Raw genomic sequence first — 17,611 nt, 5'->3', positions numbered from 1 at the left:
ATGTTGAAAGGTGTTATTATTTTAAGCATTATAATGTTTCAAATGTTAATATTTAAATATTAATATCTGGAAGAATTATTAATCATTATAGACACTTGCTATCATTTGAACTGAAAATACAGCTGAAGATAGTATAGGTAACTTTTTCTTTCTCTCTTTTTGTGGGGGGGGGTTGGTTTTTGAGACAGGGTTCTCTGTGTATCCTTGGCCACCCTGGAACCCACCTTCTAGAAGAGGCTGGCCTTGAACTTACAGAGAGCCACCTGCCTCTGCCTCCCAAGTGCTGGTATTAAAGGCATGCACCACCACTGCCTGGCAACTTTTCTTAAATAAGAAAAACTGAGAAAAATTAATGTTTTTACATGGAGTATAATTCTTAAATGCAATACAGTATAATCTTCAGCATTTTATTTTCAAATGAATGTTTCAATAAACATGTTCAGAATACCAGTCCCAGGCTTCTGGTTGCTTTGAGAGACTTATTTTACACGAGGAATTGTGCGATCCCAAAGCTGACGTGTCAACACACACATCCTTCGCTACCATTCTTAACTTCTTAGCCTCTTTTTTTGTTTTGTTTTCTTAAGAAAAGCTGTGCAGACACAGTACTTTTATCTCTGTAATAATGCCTTGTGAAGTGTTCTCACTAAACAAGAAAAAATTAGACACAGAGATCGTTCCAGAAATGCACAATCGGTCAAAATACACACACACACACACACACACACACACACACACACACACACACACACACACACACACACCCTAAAGAAAAGAAAATAAGACTCAGTTTTGACTGGTAGCATGGTCCACAGCCCACATTGTCCTTCACTGGAAACCAATGGCTTTGAGTAGAATCCTGAGTTTTGTTGTACTAGGCTTTATACCTTCACACTGGAATTTATTTTTCCTTAATTTACAAAACTAGATCAATACTAGCAAGAGGACGCTTACAAGAAAGGATGCTAACAAAGTCTGTCTCTTGATCTGTCTAACTAGTTAAACACATGGTAGATTCATCCTTGAGTCAGTGATCTCAGTCAGGCATACTTTTGAGCACATTTCTGTATGTGTCCCGTTCATGTAGACCAAAATAGTGTCCTACAACTGTCTGTTGAGATAGTGGTAACTACACATCTGAGAGCTGGGGTTTACATAATGCCAGTACACACTGGGGTAAACTGGGATTGGTAGACCCAGGGTTCCACTAATTTTTGGCCCAAGTCAGAGTTCTATGCCTGAGTTCTAGGCTTTGGCACACACTGAAAATCAACAAAATTAATGTCCTCTTTCTCACTTCCTTTCTTGCTCTGAGTCTCACTTTCTCCAGATCTGAGCACTGGCCTCAGGACAAAAAACAATGTACTTAACTCCACTCACAAATATAAGCACGTCTCCTGTTACAATTCGAAATCCACCCCCATATACTCTCCTCCTTTGCAGCTCCCATTCAGAGGAGCACCCTCACTCTTAGGTGGACTTTTAAAATGGGCCAAAGTAACCAAGTGCATCCAATTTAGCAGCACCTCAGACAACATGATAGGCTTAAAGTTCCTTGGATTATATCTGACTGTTGAGTAAAGGTTTAGACACCAGCTGAAGTAGTGGAATGGGAACGGATGGAAAGAAGGGCTAACAAGTTCACTTCTGCTTCCAATGCAACATTTACTTGTCTCGTCTTTGACTCTGAAAAGGAAGGAAACTGTTTGCCAAGCAAAAAATCCATCACTTCAAAATTGTTGAAAGCAATAACCAAGTGCATTTCTTTTTTAATCAGAAAAAAAAGCCACAAACCATGAAGTTATCTGAAAATACTGAGAACATTTATTTCATATTGTCCATTATATTTTCTAAACATTAAAAAAAATCAATGTTGAAGAAGTTAGCAAAAGTTGTGTTGAATGCTCCTAGTAACTCACCTTCTGAGTCAGTTGGCCCCCGCTCATCATTGCTCTAGCAAATGTAAGTAATAGCAGATCAACTAGTAATCAGGGCTGAGGGCCAGAAGGTGACGTGAGTCCCTTCACAACCAGTTCCACAAACCCCATACACTTTAGATTTAATGACATGGTAGATTTTAAGCAAGAAGGGAATTCAGATTTAGAATTGCAAGAGTGGGATCTGGCTGTCAAAAGGAGGGGGCAAATCCCAGCTGTTGACCACTAGCTGCCCTCCAGTCTGTCCTACATGGCTTGATACTGTGCCCATGAGGACAGCTGAGGTGGAGCGGAAGGGGCTGCCAACAGGGAGCCCACTTCCCACTTAGAGAACTACAGCTGAAGTCTATCTCGGAGGAAGGCAACTTCAGCTCAGCTGGAATCTCCTAGCCCTTCCCTCCTTAAACTCTAAGTCATAGTCAGTTGACACGTTTGTTTCAGGAGTCTGGTTTCTCAAGTAAACACAGGTACCTCACCTTAGCGAAAGCCAGAATCATGCTCTGTAAAGCTCAACAGAATCAGACTCATAAAACATATGGACAATGAAGTGCTTGCCGGCCTGCCCCTGCCTCAGCAATAACAGCTGGTGGACAATCGCCACCTGTGTGTCTATTTTTGTGCGCTCTCTCGTTCCCTTTACAAGCCACAAGCAGCCAGTTGAGTGTAGCTGCTGAACAAACCACTTAACAAAAAAGATGGAAGTTGCCACGGTGAAAGCAGGAGGAAATAGCCAAGCACGTGGTTTCAGTGACATGGGGTCAACATGTGGGAAAGAGCCGGTATGCAGAGAACCGACCCTCGGCACCTGAAGCAGAAGTTCTCTTCTCCGGAGCCACAACCCACACTTAATGGGAAGCCTTCTGACACCCTTCATTAAAATAATTTTTTTTAACATCACAGAATCATGGCACCTGGACAACAGGGTGAGCAGGCCACATAACTCAAGCACCAAGGAGTCTCATTTCTACACACAGTCTGGGTCTCCACAGGATGAGGCAGTACTGTTGTTTTTACTGTGTAAATGCCCTACCCCTGGCTGTGATGCACACGAGCTTAGTGGGGTCAGGAATAAGGTAGGACATGAGTCTGGTTCTCCCTGCACCAGAGGCCACTCCACAAGGGCACTGCCCGCAGATCCATAGGCTCTACGAAGACCTGAGTGCTAGAGTCCCTCTGTGGCTCTAGGCTCTACCATCTTGATCTGTACATCAAAAGAGAGTTAGTGCTTTCCATAGTTGTCGTTATTTCTTAAAGCATGGCCTTCAGATTATGGGTGTCCCATACAATGTATGACAGTGTTGTCATGGGGCACTGAGCTCTTGAAGGGTTTCTTATCACCTTAACAAATCTGTGTTTAGATGGGCTTCACCGGGTGCATAACAACTCTGAGTCCATTTTATTGTTTTGTTTTTTTAAATCATCTACAAATAATATACTGTCTTTAGTGCTGGCAGGCTGTCGGCATCCCCCTTCACCTCAGTGCTCCACTTCTGTCTGACCCATGGAGACTGAACTAGTTTTGAATGAGTAATAAATTGCAACTTCCTTCAAAGCAGAGAGGGCATGATTCTGCTGAACTATAGCTAAGGCAATTTTTGGATCTGCCATTGTAAAAATTGTGGTTTCATCTCTGCCTCACTTCCTCATTTAAAAGACAACCCACCACAAATACTGTATTTAATCACCCCAAAGCACCCTCTGTCTGTGCCTTTTTCTAAGAAGTGGCAGATTTAAAGAATTATTTACATGGCTAGACATTTACAAATTACATTTAAATTATGGCAAGCTGGAAAAATACCCATGGCCGGGAGCAGGTGCCAATCCTCCCTGTATCTCTGGAGTTAGGTGAGGTTACACACACACACACACACACACACACACACACACACACACACACACACGCAAATGTGAGGGTACACATCTGTTTCTCTAAAGGAAAAGAAGCAAATGTATTCTTTCCAACCCATATTGAATGCTTGTGTTTTTTATAAGTATGATCTCAATGGTACAAGAATGAAATCTTCTTTCTAATTTTAATTTTTTAATTGTGTGCATGCGTGTTTGAGAGCAAGTTTGTGTACATGAGTATCTTGCCTGAGAGACCAGAGGGTGCACCAGATACTCTGTAGCTACAGTTCAGGCCACTGTGAGCCACGCAGCTTGGGTGCTGGGAACAGAACTTCCTTTCTCTCCAAGAGCAGTACACACTCTTAACTGCTGAGCCATCTCTCCAACCCTATTTCTTTTCCTCTTCAGCATCAAAAAGAAGTAACCCACAAGACCTCAAATCTGAAAGAAATCAGAAACTATCAGTCTCACCGCTTTCCTCTTTCTGGGAGGCATTAGTAGAAGAAAAGTGTCTCCGAGCTATCTGATTATTAATGCCCAAGCCCATCAAACTGTATTACATGAGTGTGAAGTAGAAAAGGCCCCATTCTTCATGAAGCTGTTAGGGTTGTTTTCTGACAGCTACCACTTGGAACAGTCAGAATCTTCCCAGAAGACTCTTCCTAAGACTTCTTCCCTAAGGAAGAAGAAGAAAGAGAATAGGGAATGTATAATTCAATGAGAGTACAGACAGCCCTGCCTAGATAAGAGTAGGTCTGTACAGGAAGAGGGTCTGTGTGTGTATTCATCACACACAGTGAGGTCAGCACAGTGAGACATCTAGAGATCAGAGCTCCACTGCACCCCAGAAAGTGAATGAAAGGAGACACGTGTGCGTGGCCAGAATAAACCTGCAGAGAGAGTAACTACTTTTTCAGCGAGCCAGGCACTCTCATGCCAACCTCACACTCATCCCATCCGTTTTAAGAAGAAACTGTGTTTGGAGGGGTTAGTTGGCTTCCAGGCCTGTAACTAGTGGTGGCAGGGCCAGAATAAGGTTCTTATCCTTAATCAATAGGAATGCCAGTTTATATGTTTGCCATTACCAACCCATTTCCCTTGAGACTGCAGGCAATAAAATAGAAACTTAAGGATTCAACCAGGCCTGGGAGGTGGACCGAGATCCCTGCACCAAGCCTCCCTCCACAGATAGAAACGGAGTTTCCTTAGAAAATTCTAGAGGAAGACTTCTCCCAGGAGCTCTAGCCAAAAGTACAGGATCCAGGGATCCAGGTTTGATGTGGCCCATAACTGCCCATCACGTCTTCAAAACGTTATCACTTTTGAGTAACCAAACAGTCCTTGGTGTACAAGAGTTGAGGGAGGGGAGTGCCTGCATCCTCCTCCCTGAGGCACATTGCTTCAAGTCCTAACACTCTAAAGATTTACTCAACAGAACAAGGAACTTTCAGTTCTAGGGTCAAATATATAAATGGGTCTTACAGCCTGCCCCACAGCCCCCTTGCTCCATCCCCCCCCACCACCACCACCACAATATCAGTTAGAGTGGACACAATGCGTGCTTTAGAACCAGTTCTTAATTGGGTCCCTTTCAATCTATTTTCCCACGAAGTCTTCCAGTACTACAAAGCAGGCACATGCACACACTTTTTTTTTTTTCAGTTAAGGACAACGAATTCCAGGGAATTCACTCCACTGCTCCATAGTGGGTAAAGGAATGTCCAGACTTAAATCCAAGTTGTATAATCATTTTTCTGCTATCTATCTGCGCTCCTCTTAAGTCTAGTTATGGCTACCCATTTCTAATGAAGTTCAGGAAACATACAAAACTAACAATTCCAATGCCCCAGTCCCCATCAAGCCTGCTGATGCTCCTGAAGATAACACCCACAGACACACAAAACCATTTCTCTCATAATCTCTATAATGCCAAAGTGACTGATTGTTTCTTTCTCCATTTTCCTACACTCAAGCTATTGTGTCAAAATTGCCACTCTGCTTAAATGGCCAAGTCACTTTATTCCACTTTGAAATGGTGATCTATTAAAACAAGATCTGTAGAGCCACTCAGCCTGGCTGGCAGTGTTCTCTGGTCCTGGCCTAACAGCCCCGCGTAAGATTCTGGATAGTTATTCATGTCCCCTCCCTACTTTAAATGATCCCTCTCCCTCCTCTGGAGATTTCCTTGTGCCCTTTGTGCCTCTAAAGCATCTTCACTAATGGGAAGGAGAGGAGAGAGCAGAGGGAGGGAGGAAGAGAGGGAGGGAGGGGGTGGGGAGAAGGGAGGGATGGGTGGGGAGAAGGGAGGGAAAGGCATAGAGGAAAATAAAGAAACCATGCTTTCAAGCAGCTTCGGGAAGCAGGAATAGCTTGTAACCTGAACACCTCACAGATAAGATGTGACATTTATGCAGACAATGGCAAGTCCCAGCAAATGCTGGTCCTAGGTCACTGTGCAAAAGAGATCACCTAGTAAAGGAATGTCTCCCTCTAGTAATTAAAAACCACTTGGCTATTTGCACCACACCCCACAATTCAATCCCCAGACACACTAGCACTCTGAAAGAGGTCTATTCTAAAAGCCACTGGGGGAAATTTTTTTCCTTTTTAAAAATGTCGCAAATATTCTCATAGATGAATTAAAGAAAGTAGAGTTTTGTACAATGACTAAACATTCTAATAAATTTTCAAAACAACCACTCTGTAGTATGCGTCTATTGACACGTCCATGCCTACACAATATACAGCTTTCATAAGAAAATTACATTCACATATTCAAATGTCCTACCCACTTGCTTACAAGTGAAATGTGACGCTGAATAGAAAGAGGCAGGAGAATCAAATTTGACCCCATCTCTCCCAAATCTCCCTCAGAGCCATCAGTAGCCCAGGCCACATGGCTCGGGAGAATGCTACCCTATTATCCTGGTCTGTTGTAAATGAATCCTGTGCCAGCGATAATACATTTTCTATAATCCTTCTGAGCTCTTCTAGAAGCCTGCACTCCCTCTCTGGGGAGTTAACACACTGAGTTCTTCTAGAACCCTGAGGGCCCTCTCTGGGGAACCACACACTGAGTTCTAGAATCCTGAGGTCCCTCTCTGGGGAACCACACACTGAGTTCTTCTAGAATCCTGAGGTTTCCCTCTGGGGAACCACACACTGAGTTCTAGAATCCTGAGGTTCCCCTCTGGGGAACCACACACTGAGTTCTTCTAGAAGCCTGAGGTCCCTCTCTGGGGAACCACACACTGAGTTCTAGAATCCTCAGGTCCCTCTCTGGGGAACCACACACTGAGTTCTTCTAGAATCCTGAGGTCCCTCTCTATGGGACCACACACTGAGTTCTTCTGGAATCCTGAGGTCCCTCTCTGGGGAACTGCATACTATGCTTTTCCAGAGGCTTGCACTCCCCTCTCTGTCATGCTGATTAGCAAACTGACTTGCCAGGCTTGGTGGCACACGCCTTTAATCCCAGCACTTGGGAGGCAGAGGCAGGCGGATCTCTGTGAGTTTGAGGCTAGCCTGACCTACATTGTGAGTTCTGAGACCCCAGAGCTACACAGTGAGATCTTGACTCCAAATTAATTAAATTGACTTGAGGCAAGCTCTTTAGTGCAAGTGTCTTCCATGAAAACCCAGTAAGCTCCAGTGTCCTCTGGATCTCAGTGAGTCGCCCCTCCCCACTTCTAACCACCCTGGCCAGACAATTCCAGAGAGAAGAGGACCAATCATTGACCTGAGGATAATTATGCATTTTAAACAACTTAGCCATATTTGAGGGAACTGACACCAAGAGGAGTGGCATGTGTGTTTCACCCAGAAAGATGCCAGGCTTAGAGCACTGAAGATCCTTATTTCTAGTGAGGGACTCTTTTTTTTTAAGTCACTGAATTTTCTAATTTTTTTTCCTTTATTGTAGTAAAATGCCTTTAACACAAAAGGTCCAAACCTGCCATTTTTAAAGTATGAAATTCCTTTTTACTGCTATGGTCTAAACGTGTGTGGCTCCCTTCTCCAAATTTATATATTGAAACCAAATTAACAATATGATGGCATTAGGTGAAACTGAAAACATCCTATTGGATATGAGTTGATATCTTGTAGTTTAGGTGTGTATTTTTCTATGGGTTGATTTATTATCATTTTTTAAAGATTTATTTTTATTACTTTCAATTATGTATGTAGATGTGAATATAGGTACAGGTAGGTGGAAGCCAGAGGCAATGGAGTCCCTGGGCAGAAGTAACAGGCTGCTCTGGGCCCCTGACATGAGTGCTGGCAACCATACTCAGGTCCTCTGCCATAGCAGTCCATAACAGCACAGCCATCTCACCAGCCCTTTAGTACTTTTTTTTATATCAAAAGTTCAGAATTATAGTATAAATTAATTTGGGCACCATCTCCAAATGTCCCTTCACAAAAAAAGCTATGCATCCCTCTGGTTCTGTCCGTGTCTCAACCCTGACTCTCCATCTCATGCTCCACCACAGAGTCAAGTGTATACTACTTCCTCCTGACGGCTTCCCTCTACGGTGTAGACTCAGAGACCTCCTTAACAAGATGCTTATGGGGAGAGGCAGGAGGCAGAAAAAAATATGAGGGTACAAACATAACCAGATAAACAGACCAAGAGGAAGAAGAAGAGCAGGAGGAGGAGGAAGAGAGAGCCAAGAGGAGGAGCAAGAGCACTATGAGGGGGACCACCACTTCTCTGCCAAAATTAAATAATGCCTGACTTCAGAAAACGCAAAGTGCAAGCAACTGATCAATGTTTGAAATGAGTAAATTCTGAGTAGGCTTGCACAATTCATATTCAACAGAAAAAGTATCTTCAAGTCCCCTATGAAATCTGCACTCTTCTAAGGACTTCCAAGGATCATTGTCTTTCTAGACAACTCTCTGGCAACTTGCATTTATCAAGAATGCTAGAGTAGTTGTTCTTGGGACTTAGGAATGCCACTTCTAGAAAGCATGCCTTTATGAAATCAATAGGAAGTGAAAGATGAATCTATAAGAACTAGAAAATGGCCTCCAAACCCAACAAAATTGATTCATTTCCATTGTAGAAGTATGTAATGAGTGAAGCTAGTCTAAGTAGGTTTAATTACAAAAGGAGTGTTCAAATTTATATTACCAAATGGCAAAAAGCTGTATATAGAAACCATGTGTGTGCTTGTGTGTGTGTGTGCATACGTGTGTCCGTGTGTGTGACTTCAAACTATTTTTTTTTCCAGTGAGACCACTGATTTTGTTAAATCAAGAAACCCACTCTGGTTTTTGTTTTTTTAAGTTGCATAAAGTTAGCTGTGTTTTCCTAATTCTCAATCCTTACTTTCAACTGTAAAACTGGGTAAAAGTTAGCATCCAGTTTACATGGGCTTGGAAGATGATTAAATGAAGTAAATCCATAGAGTCATAAACTCATTAGAGCATAACTATTACTTGGTACGATTATTTTCAAAATGTACAAAGCTACTCATTAACAATGGCCATCACTGTCGTAGTCAAACGTCAAAGAGAATAAACGATGAGCAGAGTCTCAGCCTCGCACTCGAGACCTAGGCCCTCAATCATCTGCAGCATCACCAAGGAGACACTCCCCCAACGCACTGTGAAAATCGCCCAGTCTGCTCAATCATGCTACAGAATAAGTGGCTGGAGCAGTTAATAAAGATTTCATATCAGGAAAAGGGTGACTTAAGATAAAGTTAATGACATCACAGTTTGCTTGGGGGTTTTGAGACAGGATCTCTTTATGTAGCCCAGGCCTAGCCTCAAGCTCCTCATTCCCCATCACTGCTTCTTGAATGCTGGGATTATGGGTGTACACCACTATCCCTAGCATGAAGTCATTCTGAAGGAGAAAAAAGCTACAGAATAAAATCTTAAGAATAAAAATCACTGAGGTATTACTAACAGGTGTGCTATAAAGAGGCTTGTGTGCTTAACTTTAAACAACAAAGAGAAAAGGAAGGTGACATAAGGGTACTATCAAACCAAATCTGTAACCCCAATATCCTGACTCAGAAGTATTTAAGAAGTGACCACCAGATGACGGGGCGGGGGGGGGGGGGGGGGGGGGGGGACAATATAAATTTTTGAGAGGTTTTACTTTGCAAGAAATTAATGAATAATTGCTTTAGAAAATCTGGTTCTGGCCGGGCGGTGGTGGTGCACGCCTTTAATCCCAGCACTCGGGAGGCAGAGCCAGGCGGATCTCTGTGAGTTCGAGGCCAGCTTGGGCTACCAAGTGAGTCCCAGGAAAGGCGCAAAACTACACAGAGAAACCCTGTCTCGAAAAACAAAAAAAAACAAAAAAAAACCAAAAAAAAAATCTGGTTCTGTCTGGTCATGGGGAGAGAAATGTAAACTTGAAGCTTTCAGGATGCAGGGAGCACCCTGGTTCCAGCACTTGCCAACAAGGCTCAGTCAGGTGGTGGCTTAAGGAAAACATGGCGAGGTCTGGCAAGGCTGTGCAAGAAATTCAGCTGAAACCCATCTCCCTTCAGCTGCCCTCCTCCGGTACAAACAACTACTTCTGAACTACTCTATAAGCTAGCAACCCCAGAGAAAACTACTCAGAGAGCCTCACAGAAAAGCCCTCGGTGGAGTCAGGGTACTAATGTCATAACGTGTAATGTCATTAAGTCATTTGTAGTAGCGTTAAATTTTCTCACAGACTTCCCCTACCATACAGCCGTGTTCGTTAAGAACGGAATCATTCCTTTCACCCCCAAGTCAACTTGTTAAAATAGCTTAATCATTACATATTACAATACAAATATTTTATTTTGCTGAATGAAAAAGTTGTACTAAACTTCTTCAAATAACACTGTCCATTTTACTTGTTTACCCACAAAATACCTGTAGCAATACATTTTTCTCAACCTGGGTGAAAAACCACAAACAAGAACCTACTTGTGTGAGAACCCAACCCTTGCCTCTTACATCTCTCTCTCTATGGCACAGCAGGTGTTCACAGGTTTCATCTCCATAACACCTTTGTCTAATAAGCTAAATAAGGCACAGTTTTAGAGTTTCATATATAACACTGAGTTCACACAGAGAAAACGCTCATGTGGAAATTATTCCTCTCTTCTGAACTGTGTCTGAGGACACCTGCCTTTTCATTCAAGGGTACGATGCAACCATATCCTTCAGTTCTGGACTTAATCGGTTACTGTACTTTTTCATGGTACCTTCCTTCACTCCCCCACCCCCAGCACATCACCCCAGTCCCTTGCCTTCATTTTTGTTATCCCTCACTGCTCAGGTGTCCCAAGGCAGAGACAGAACATAAACTGTAAGCAAAGGGGAGCTAGCTAGACATTACCTTTGACAGAACTAATGCAACTGTTCCCTGACGGTGGAAGAGAGAGTCATTCTGGGGCTGAACACTGCTCACTGGACTGGTGTCAGTTCCCAAGGGATGGCACTCCTCATGTGGTGTGGCACTGACAGCCACCCTGTCAGCACTGAGCTACTACGGCTTTCTCACTGAGTCAGATGTCAGCTCAACGCTGGATTCTGACAAAAAGATGTCTGAAGAAATCAAACAGCTGTTTTCTCTGTAGAAGCTTCCTTTTGGCTTAGCCAGGAATATTGTAATGTTTCACAACACAAGTGGTAACACCCCACAGCATTCTTTTTGTCTCAAAACACAATTGAAAAATACTTTTTAAAAAGAAGCCAAATGATTGACTGGAGTATTTCTATGGAAACAACAACAACAATAAAACCACCTTTATTCTGAGAAGGCTTATTTGTGCTTGCCAAACCATGATGATTAGCCTCCCTCAGAATCTCATGAGATAATAATTAACAATCTTCATACAGGAGATTCACAAGAATCAGAGATTTGGAAGGAAAAGCACCTTGAACCCTGTGCTTGCTAGGTAAAGTAGTAAGGAAGGGCCCTACTACACAGCTTCTATCTACTCCGTCCTTTTTATATCCAGAAAACTCAGTACAGAGCTACCAGGATCATCACAACTGTCACATTGTCCTTGGTAACAGTCAAATCTGTCCAGTTAATTCATCAACAGGTGGATGGAGAAAGGAGCTATACATACAAAACAGTTATACATACAAAACGGAACACTCTTCGACCTTTAAGAAGTCTTTCATTTGCAATAGATGAAGTGAAACAAGCCAGGTCTTTAGAGAATAAACACCATATGCACACACACATGCGCACATGCACACACACACACACACACACACACACAAACCTTCCAACCTAACACAATCACTCTCATGTAAGTAGAGAGCAGAATGGTAGTTACCAGAGGCTCCAGGGTACAAGAGAATGAAGACAGAGGTCAAGGTGGACCAAGTTTGGAGGAATGTCTTTTTAAGATCTATTACATCGGAAGGCAATTGTGTCAAACAATATAGTGTGCACTGCTTAAAAGTTCCCAAGAGTAAATATTCACATGAGAAAAAAGTAAGAATTTCTCAGGTGATATATATGTTTATTCATGTGATGTAGTTTTCATTACACACTGCACTCCACGGCACTCCACAAATACACCTGTATTCAGTTCATGTGGAAATAATAATAATAAAAAAAGATTTTTATGCCATAAGTAGCAAGAAGTATCTTTTTAAAAAAGAAAGCATCCTTGACTTGCAACGGTCATTTGCTTTTGAGGAATAAACAGATATAAACCACGATCTGGGCCCAGCTTGATGTACATGCGGACTAGGATACAGTAAAGTTGCCTTTCTTAAGAATAATTCCAAGAAGTTTTATTTCCAAACAGGAGTTCAACTGAACTTTAGTTCCATTACTGGTGAATACCACAGCAAAACATTTGTTGCTGTTGCTGCTTTTCCAAGAGACAGAGTTTCTCTGTGTAGCCCTGGCTGTCCTGGAACTCACTCTGTAGAGCAGGCTGACCTCAAACTCACAGAGATCCACCTGCCTCTGCGTCCCGAGTGCTAGGATTAAAGGTGTGTGCCACCACCACCCGGCTTCCAGGCACATTTTTCAAAAGTAAAGTTGGAAGAAGCATTTGTTACAATTCCCAGAGACGGTCTGCAGAGCCTAAACAAGCATTAAATCAAGAAATGGAATAGATGACAACTCTACATTATTAAATATGTTTTTTGTCATCAAGTCACCAACATAATACAATGGGAGACAGAATTTTCATCCTAAGAGATGCTATTTATCTTTTTTTTTTTTTTTAAGAGTTTTACTCTGTTAATCAGGTAGTACGTACACTGACTCATTCCATTTCTCCCCAGGGCAAATGGGAGTACAAGGCTGTTACTAAGAGCTGGGGAGGTTTGGGCATCTCACAGACTCAAGTCAGTGACCTTAGGCTGCTCTATTTTTAACCAGCCATGCTGGGCTACCATATTGTTCTCCATATGCTGTTGCAAAATGACACGCCCTGGCTACTGGTGCTTCCTCTATCACACCCCAACAGTGGCAGGGAAAACAGAAAAAGGAGTTATTCAATTGACAAGACCCAACTTAGTCAACTCATTAGTGCTTTCCTGTGCGGAGAGTAACATGTTAAGATTAAAGAGTATATACTCAAGTTTGTTGATTTTGTTTCTGCAAAAGCATTGCTGGCTTTAATAGATGATAAAGATCTTGGATAATCACTGATCTTCTGATATGTTCTCAATTTTGAAATAAATGACAAAGCACAGACTCTTGGAGGAATTGTCTCTATCACAATGGGATTCATTAATGTTAGCCACTCCAGAACACTACAAAGAAAAAGCTTCATGTGCATCATGTCAAGGGTACCTAGCATGAGCTGTATCTTTGACAACAATATGGGCTGGCTCAGTTACACTGACTCAAGTCCTTGTTGGACACTAACGAGATGACTACCCCAGGCTAATAACAGAGTGTATACTTGGGTTTGACAAAAACCTACAAATGCAGAACCTCTAACTCCAGATACAATTACTCTCTGACTTTTAGAGAACTGAGCCTGAATAGTTAAAGACACAGCTGTCACCACCAGAGGAAGAAGAAACAAAGCAGTTACTCTCCACCAAGTCAGCAGCATCCCACCGTACAGGTATGACATTGTGTTAATATTCTGAACATTAATCATAAACCCATTAAATGTCTTCTACTCGTATCAGTGGCCTTGAGAAAACTCACTCCCCCTCACACACACAACACACTCACTCACAGAGACATATGTCATAATTGGCAGTTGAAGGTTGCGGACCCTTTTGTATAAACTCTTAAATCAAGTTATGAGATTATACTAGGAAGAAAAAAGTATTTCTGCAAAAAGAAAACTGAACCTTCAGTCTTTAGATATTACATCACTGGTGTGTGTGTGTGTGTGTGTGTGTGTGTGTGTGTGTGTGTGTGTTTTAGACAAAGAAAGCCAAGTGCAAACCAAGCTATCTTCATCTTTAATATTTTTCCAGCCTACTGAAGAGCTTGGAATCAGAATGGAAAAGAATGCTGGGGAAATGCAGCCTTCGCATATGGTTCATCAGCTGCCATGTTTTCTGTTCTCCAAGATATACAACTTGAGATTTCCTTTAAAGTAGCGACCCAAATGCAGACGGATTTCATGGGGTGTCGTCCAGCGACTGTGTGGAGCCCTTCCAGTGTGCCAGCACAGGCAGCAGCCTGCTATTATTCCTGAAAGTCGGCTCGTCTTTGCAGAGATAGCAAGGTTAGACTTCTGTAAGTAAACATTTGCAGCCTTCAAACACATCCGCTTTTTCACAGTGAGTTTCAGCGCTGGAGAGGATCAATGACATATTTGCACTGGATTCCAGTCGTTTTAAAATAGAAGGACTGTCCTTTGTGCAAGACAATTTCAGCTCCGCAACAGCTGATTTAGTTCACAAGCAACAATACTGCCCATTGAAAAATGCACCCTCCTTAAAACAAATCATACTTTTTTGTTCCCAGGAAGCGTTGTTGCTATGTGCAGCAACAAAAGATACATTCTGACATCCTCAATAATGGTTTTAGGCAAACCAAGAGTAAACAAGATAACAGCCAAGGTGAGCTGGAGGCAGGGAAGGGAGGTTGGAGTGGAAATGGGTATTTGTGATCTAAGAAATTCAGTCTTCACTGATGAATGGGGGTGGGAGGAGGAAAGAGGAAGGCGATTTTTTTTTTCCAGTTAAAAGAAAGAAGTGTGTGGTGCCGATTTTGTTTCACTAGTGCGTGTTGAATGCACAGCAAGGCAAAATCTAGTTTCGTGACTTAAGGCTGACTCAATGAAGTAACCTAAGTTTGTGTGCGGGTACAATGGCGAGATCTAATCAAATTGAGGACTCACACCAAAAATTTCGTGACAATTCTTTCAACATTTCAAGAGTCTTCCGGTACCAGCAAGAAGCTTATGATTAGTCACGGGGTCCTACTATCGATTTCAAATGACCATTTTGTATGATGGGCACCGGTCCTGTTCTGCCCTCTTTTAAAGAAACCACTAAGGATCCCGAGTGCTGTCATCACCCATTTCCTAGAACTGAGGGCCTAAAACGGTGTCACGGATGTGAGCCAGGGAGCAAGCAGAAGCCAAAGGTCCGGGCAAATTCTTCTGCAGCGCGGCCCCGTCTCCCGCGTGCGTGCGGGAGTGGAAGAGCTGGAAGTGTGTGCGCTCCTCCTCCCTCCGGGCCGCGCGTCCCCATCGTTCCAGGATGTCAAGTGGGTGGCGGCTAGCCTCGGAGGAGAAGCCCAGCCTGGAAGCACCGAGTGCCACTGATGGAGACGGCCGAGCCCCCGCGCAGCGGTTCCCCGTGGCCGGCCGCCGCTCACCTTTGTTCGCCGGCCCTCTCTGGGAGGAGGAAGCCGGGGAAGGAGGAGCGCGGGCGGCGACCCAGCTCCCCGCGGCCCCTTCGCGGCGCCCTGGAGGAGATCGGCGGGCTAGTCGGACCCTCTCTAGCTCCCCAGAGGCCAGCCCGGCCGAGGGATCGGGGACCCCACGGTGAACACAAAGGTTGGGAGGTGTGAGCCCGAGCGCGGGGGCGTGCGCCACGGAGCAGGCGAGTGTGCACGCGTGTGAGTGTGTGCAGGAGAGCAGGCGCTCCGGCCCTTCTTACCTCTCGAAGATGAGCCGCACCATGAAGATGCAGAAGGCCAGGGGGAAGGCGAGGTAAAGGTCCTCCGCCTGCGGGAAGGTGGCTTCCTCCGTGTTCTTCAGGTCTGCCCAGGTGACATTGTGCGGAAGCCAAAACCGCTCGTTCCAGAACCAGGCTAAGATCCCTGCCATCTTGCTTTGTCCACTCCTGGGTCGCGGCTCCCGCGCTCCTCCGAGCTCTCTGCAGCGCAGGGCGCCCGCCGGGGATGCGCGCTGGGCTGGCCCGGAGCCTGTGCGGCCGCTGCTCCCGCCTGTCGCCGCCTCCTCCGCGGCTGCTGCGCTCCCAGGCTCACGGCTGGCTCCGCTCCTCTCCTCCCTCTGGCCGCGCTGGGAAAGGGGCCGCCTTGCCTGTCACGTGGCAGCCTGGCCGCACGCCCTGATTGGCTGGTGCTCGCGTCAAACAGCCAGGCACACGCTGCCGGCTCGCCCACGCCCTGAAGGCTGCGGGCCACGCTCGGGCTCTGGACCCGCACCTGGTGCGCGTCCCGCACCTCTGTCCCAGCCCGGAGTTGGATCGCACACGGTCGGACCGCCAGCTCCTGCCCCGTTGCGGGTTGCGCTCTCGTCCTCTTCCCGTGCGCAGAGAGGCGAAGTGGAGGCTGGCAGGGGCCGGGCTTCCAGCGAGAGCCCTACACTGTGAAAGAACCGCTGAAGAAGAAGTAGGGGGCGCAAAGGAGGAAGGAGTGGGAGGGGAAGGATCATCCTCTTCAGTGCGAAAAGAAAATCGGGAACTGGGGCGGGATAGTTTGGCAAGAGACTTCTGCCTCCAACCCAAGCCTGCCCCCCACCCCCCACCTTGACCTTCCTGCCACGTTTTACACTGCTGCTTCTCACTGAGCCGGCTCCCCGGGGAATAAGGCCCCTTATTATGATTTATGAAATAGCAGGAGAAATTAGTAATTTGTGATTAATTAATTGCTTAATGATGGGGGTGATGGTGGTGATGACAGTCGCTGATAACAGCAGCGTTATGTGAAAACTACTCCACTCACCTGCAAATACAGCGGAAACCACCTTTTGACTTGGTGGGTAATGGGGGGTGGTATTTATTCCTTCTCCCCCTCCCTTTAAACCAAACTCTCAAGGCCTACTCTGTTGCCTCCAGATTCTCACCTCCTGTTCTTTGTGGAGCTTCCATTCATGCCTTCTCCACCCTTTGAAATTACTCAAGGTCAACTGTGATTGCAAAGGTCAGTTCTTGCCTTAGTTCAGGCTGCTTGACGATATGGCTCAACCAATGAAAATGTATTGCTCATACTCCCAGAGACAAAGTCCAAAGCCAAGGCTCTAGTGAATCCAGTATGCGGTAAAAGCACACTTCCGGATCTCTTCCCGACAGGTGATTGTCTTCTCAAAGAATCTCTTGTTGCAGAGGCTAGAAGAATGCACCCTTGTATCTCTCATCTTACAAGGGCACTACCCCTATTCCCAAGCCTTCACCCTCATAAGCTAATTACATCCCACGGGCTCTGTCTCCAAATGCCAATGCATTGAATTTTGGGAGAACACAAACATGCAGTCCATAGCAGTTATCTTTGGATGGCCAAAGTACTAATCTCCCCTCCAGACCTTTCCTTCCTGTGGTCATGGCTCAAGCCAAAAGGAAGGAGTCACTTTTTCCCTTCCCTCTTGGTGACATACCTCCTTTCTAACATCACAAACTCTGCCCAAATCATTTAAAAACCATAGTCTTCCATCCTCTGCCGCCTGTTTGGCTGCCATCTGATCTAAACAACC

The 17,611-nt window shown here is 44.7% G+C and overlaps 1 protein-coding gene across 1 annotated transcript in view; it reads right to left on the bottom strand.

Moving 5' to 3' along the window:
* The window catches only part of Cers6 (ceramide synthase 6), a 252,558-nt gene extending 236,344 nt beyond the window's left edge, over window positions 1-16,214 (bottom strand). Inside the window, exon 1 of the mRNA XM_052722441.1 lies at window positions 15,837-16,214. Coding sequence (XP_052578401.1) covers window positions 15,837-16,006 — 170 coding nt within the window. The 5' untranslated portion in view covers window positions 16,007-16,214. The remainder of the gene's footprint in view (window positions 1-15,836) is intronic.
* Between the last annotated feature and the right edge of the window lie 1,397 nt (window positions 16,215-17,611).

Source organism: Peromyscus californicus, unplaced genomic scaffold, assembly GCF_007827085.1.
Source record: "Peromyscus californicus insignis strain IS unplaced genomic scaffold, ASM782708v3 Scaffold_7__1_contigs__length_154581171, whole genome shotgun sequence".
In the NCBI taxonomy this organism is placed as follows: domain Eukaryota; kingdom Metazoa; phylum Chordata; class Mammalia; order Rodentia; family Cricetidae; genus Peromyscus; species Peromyscus californicus.
This window is presented reverse-complemented; position numbering and strand designations above follow the sequence as displayed.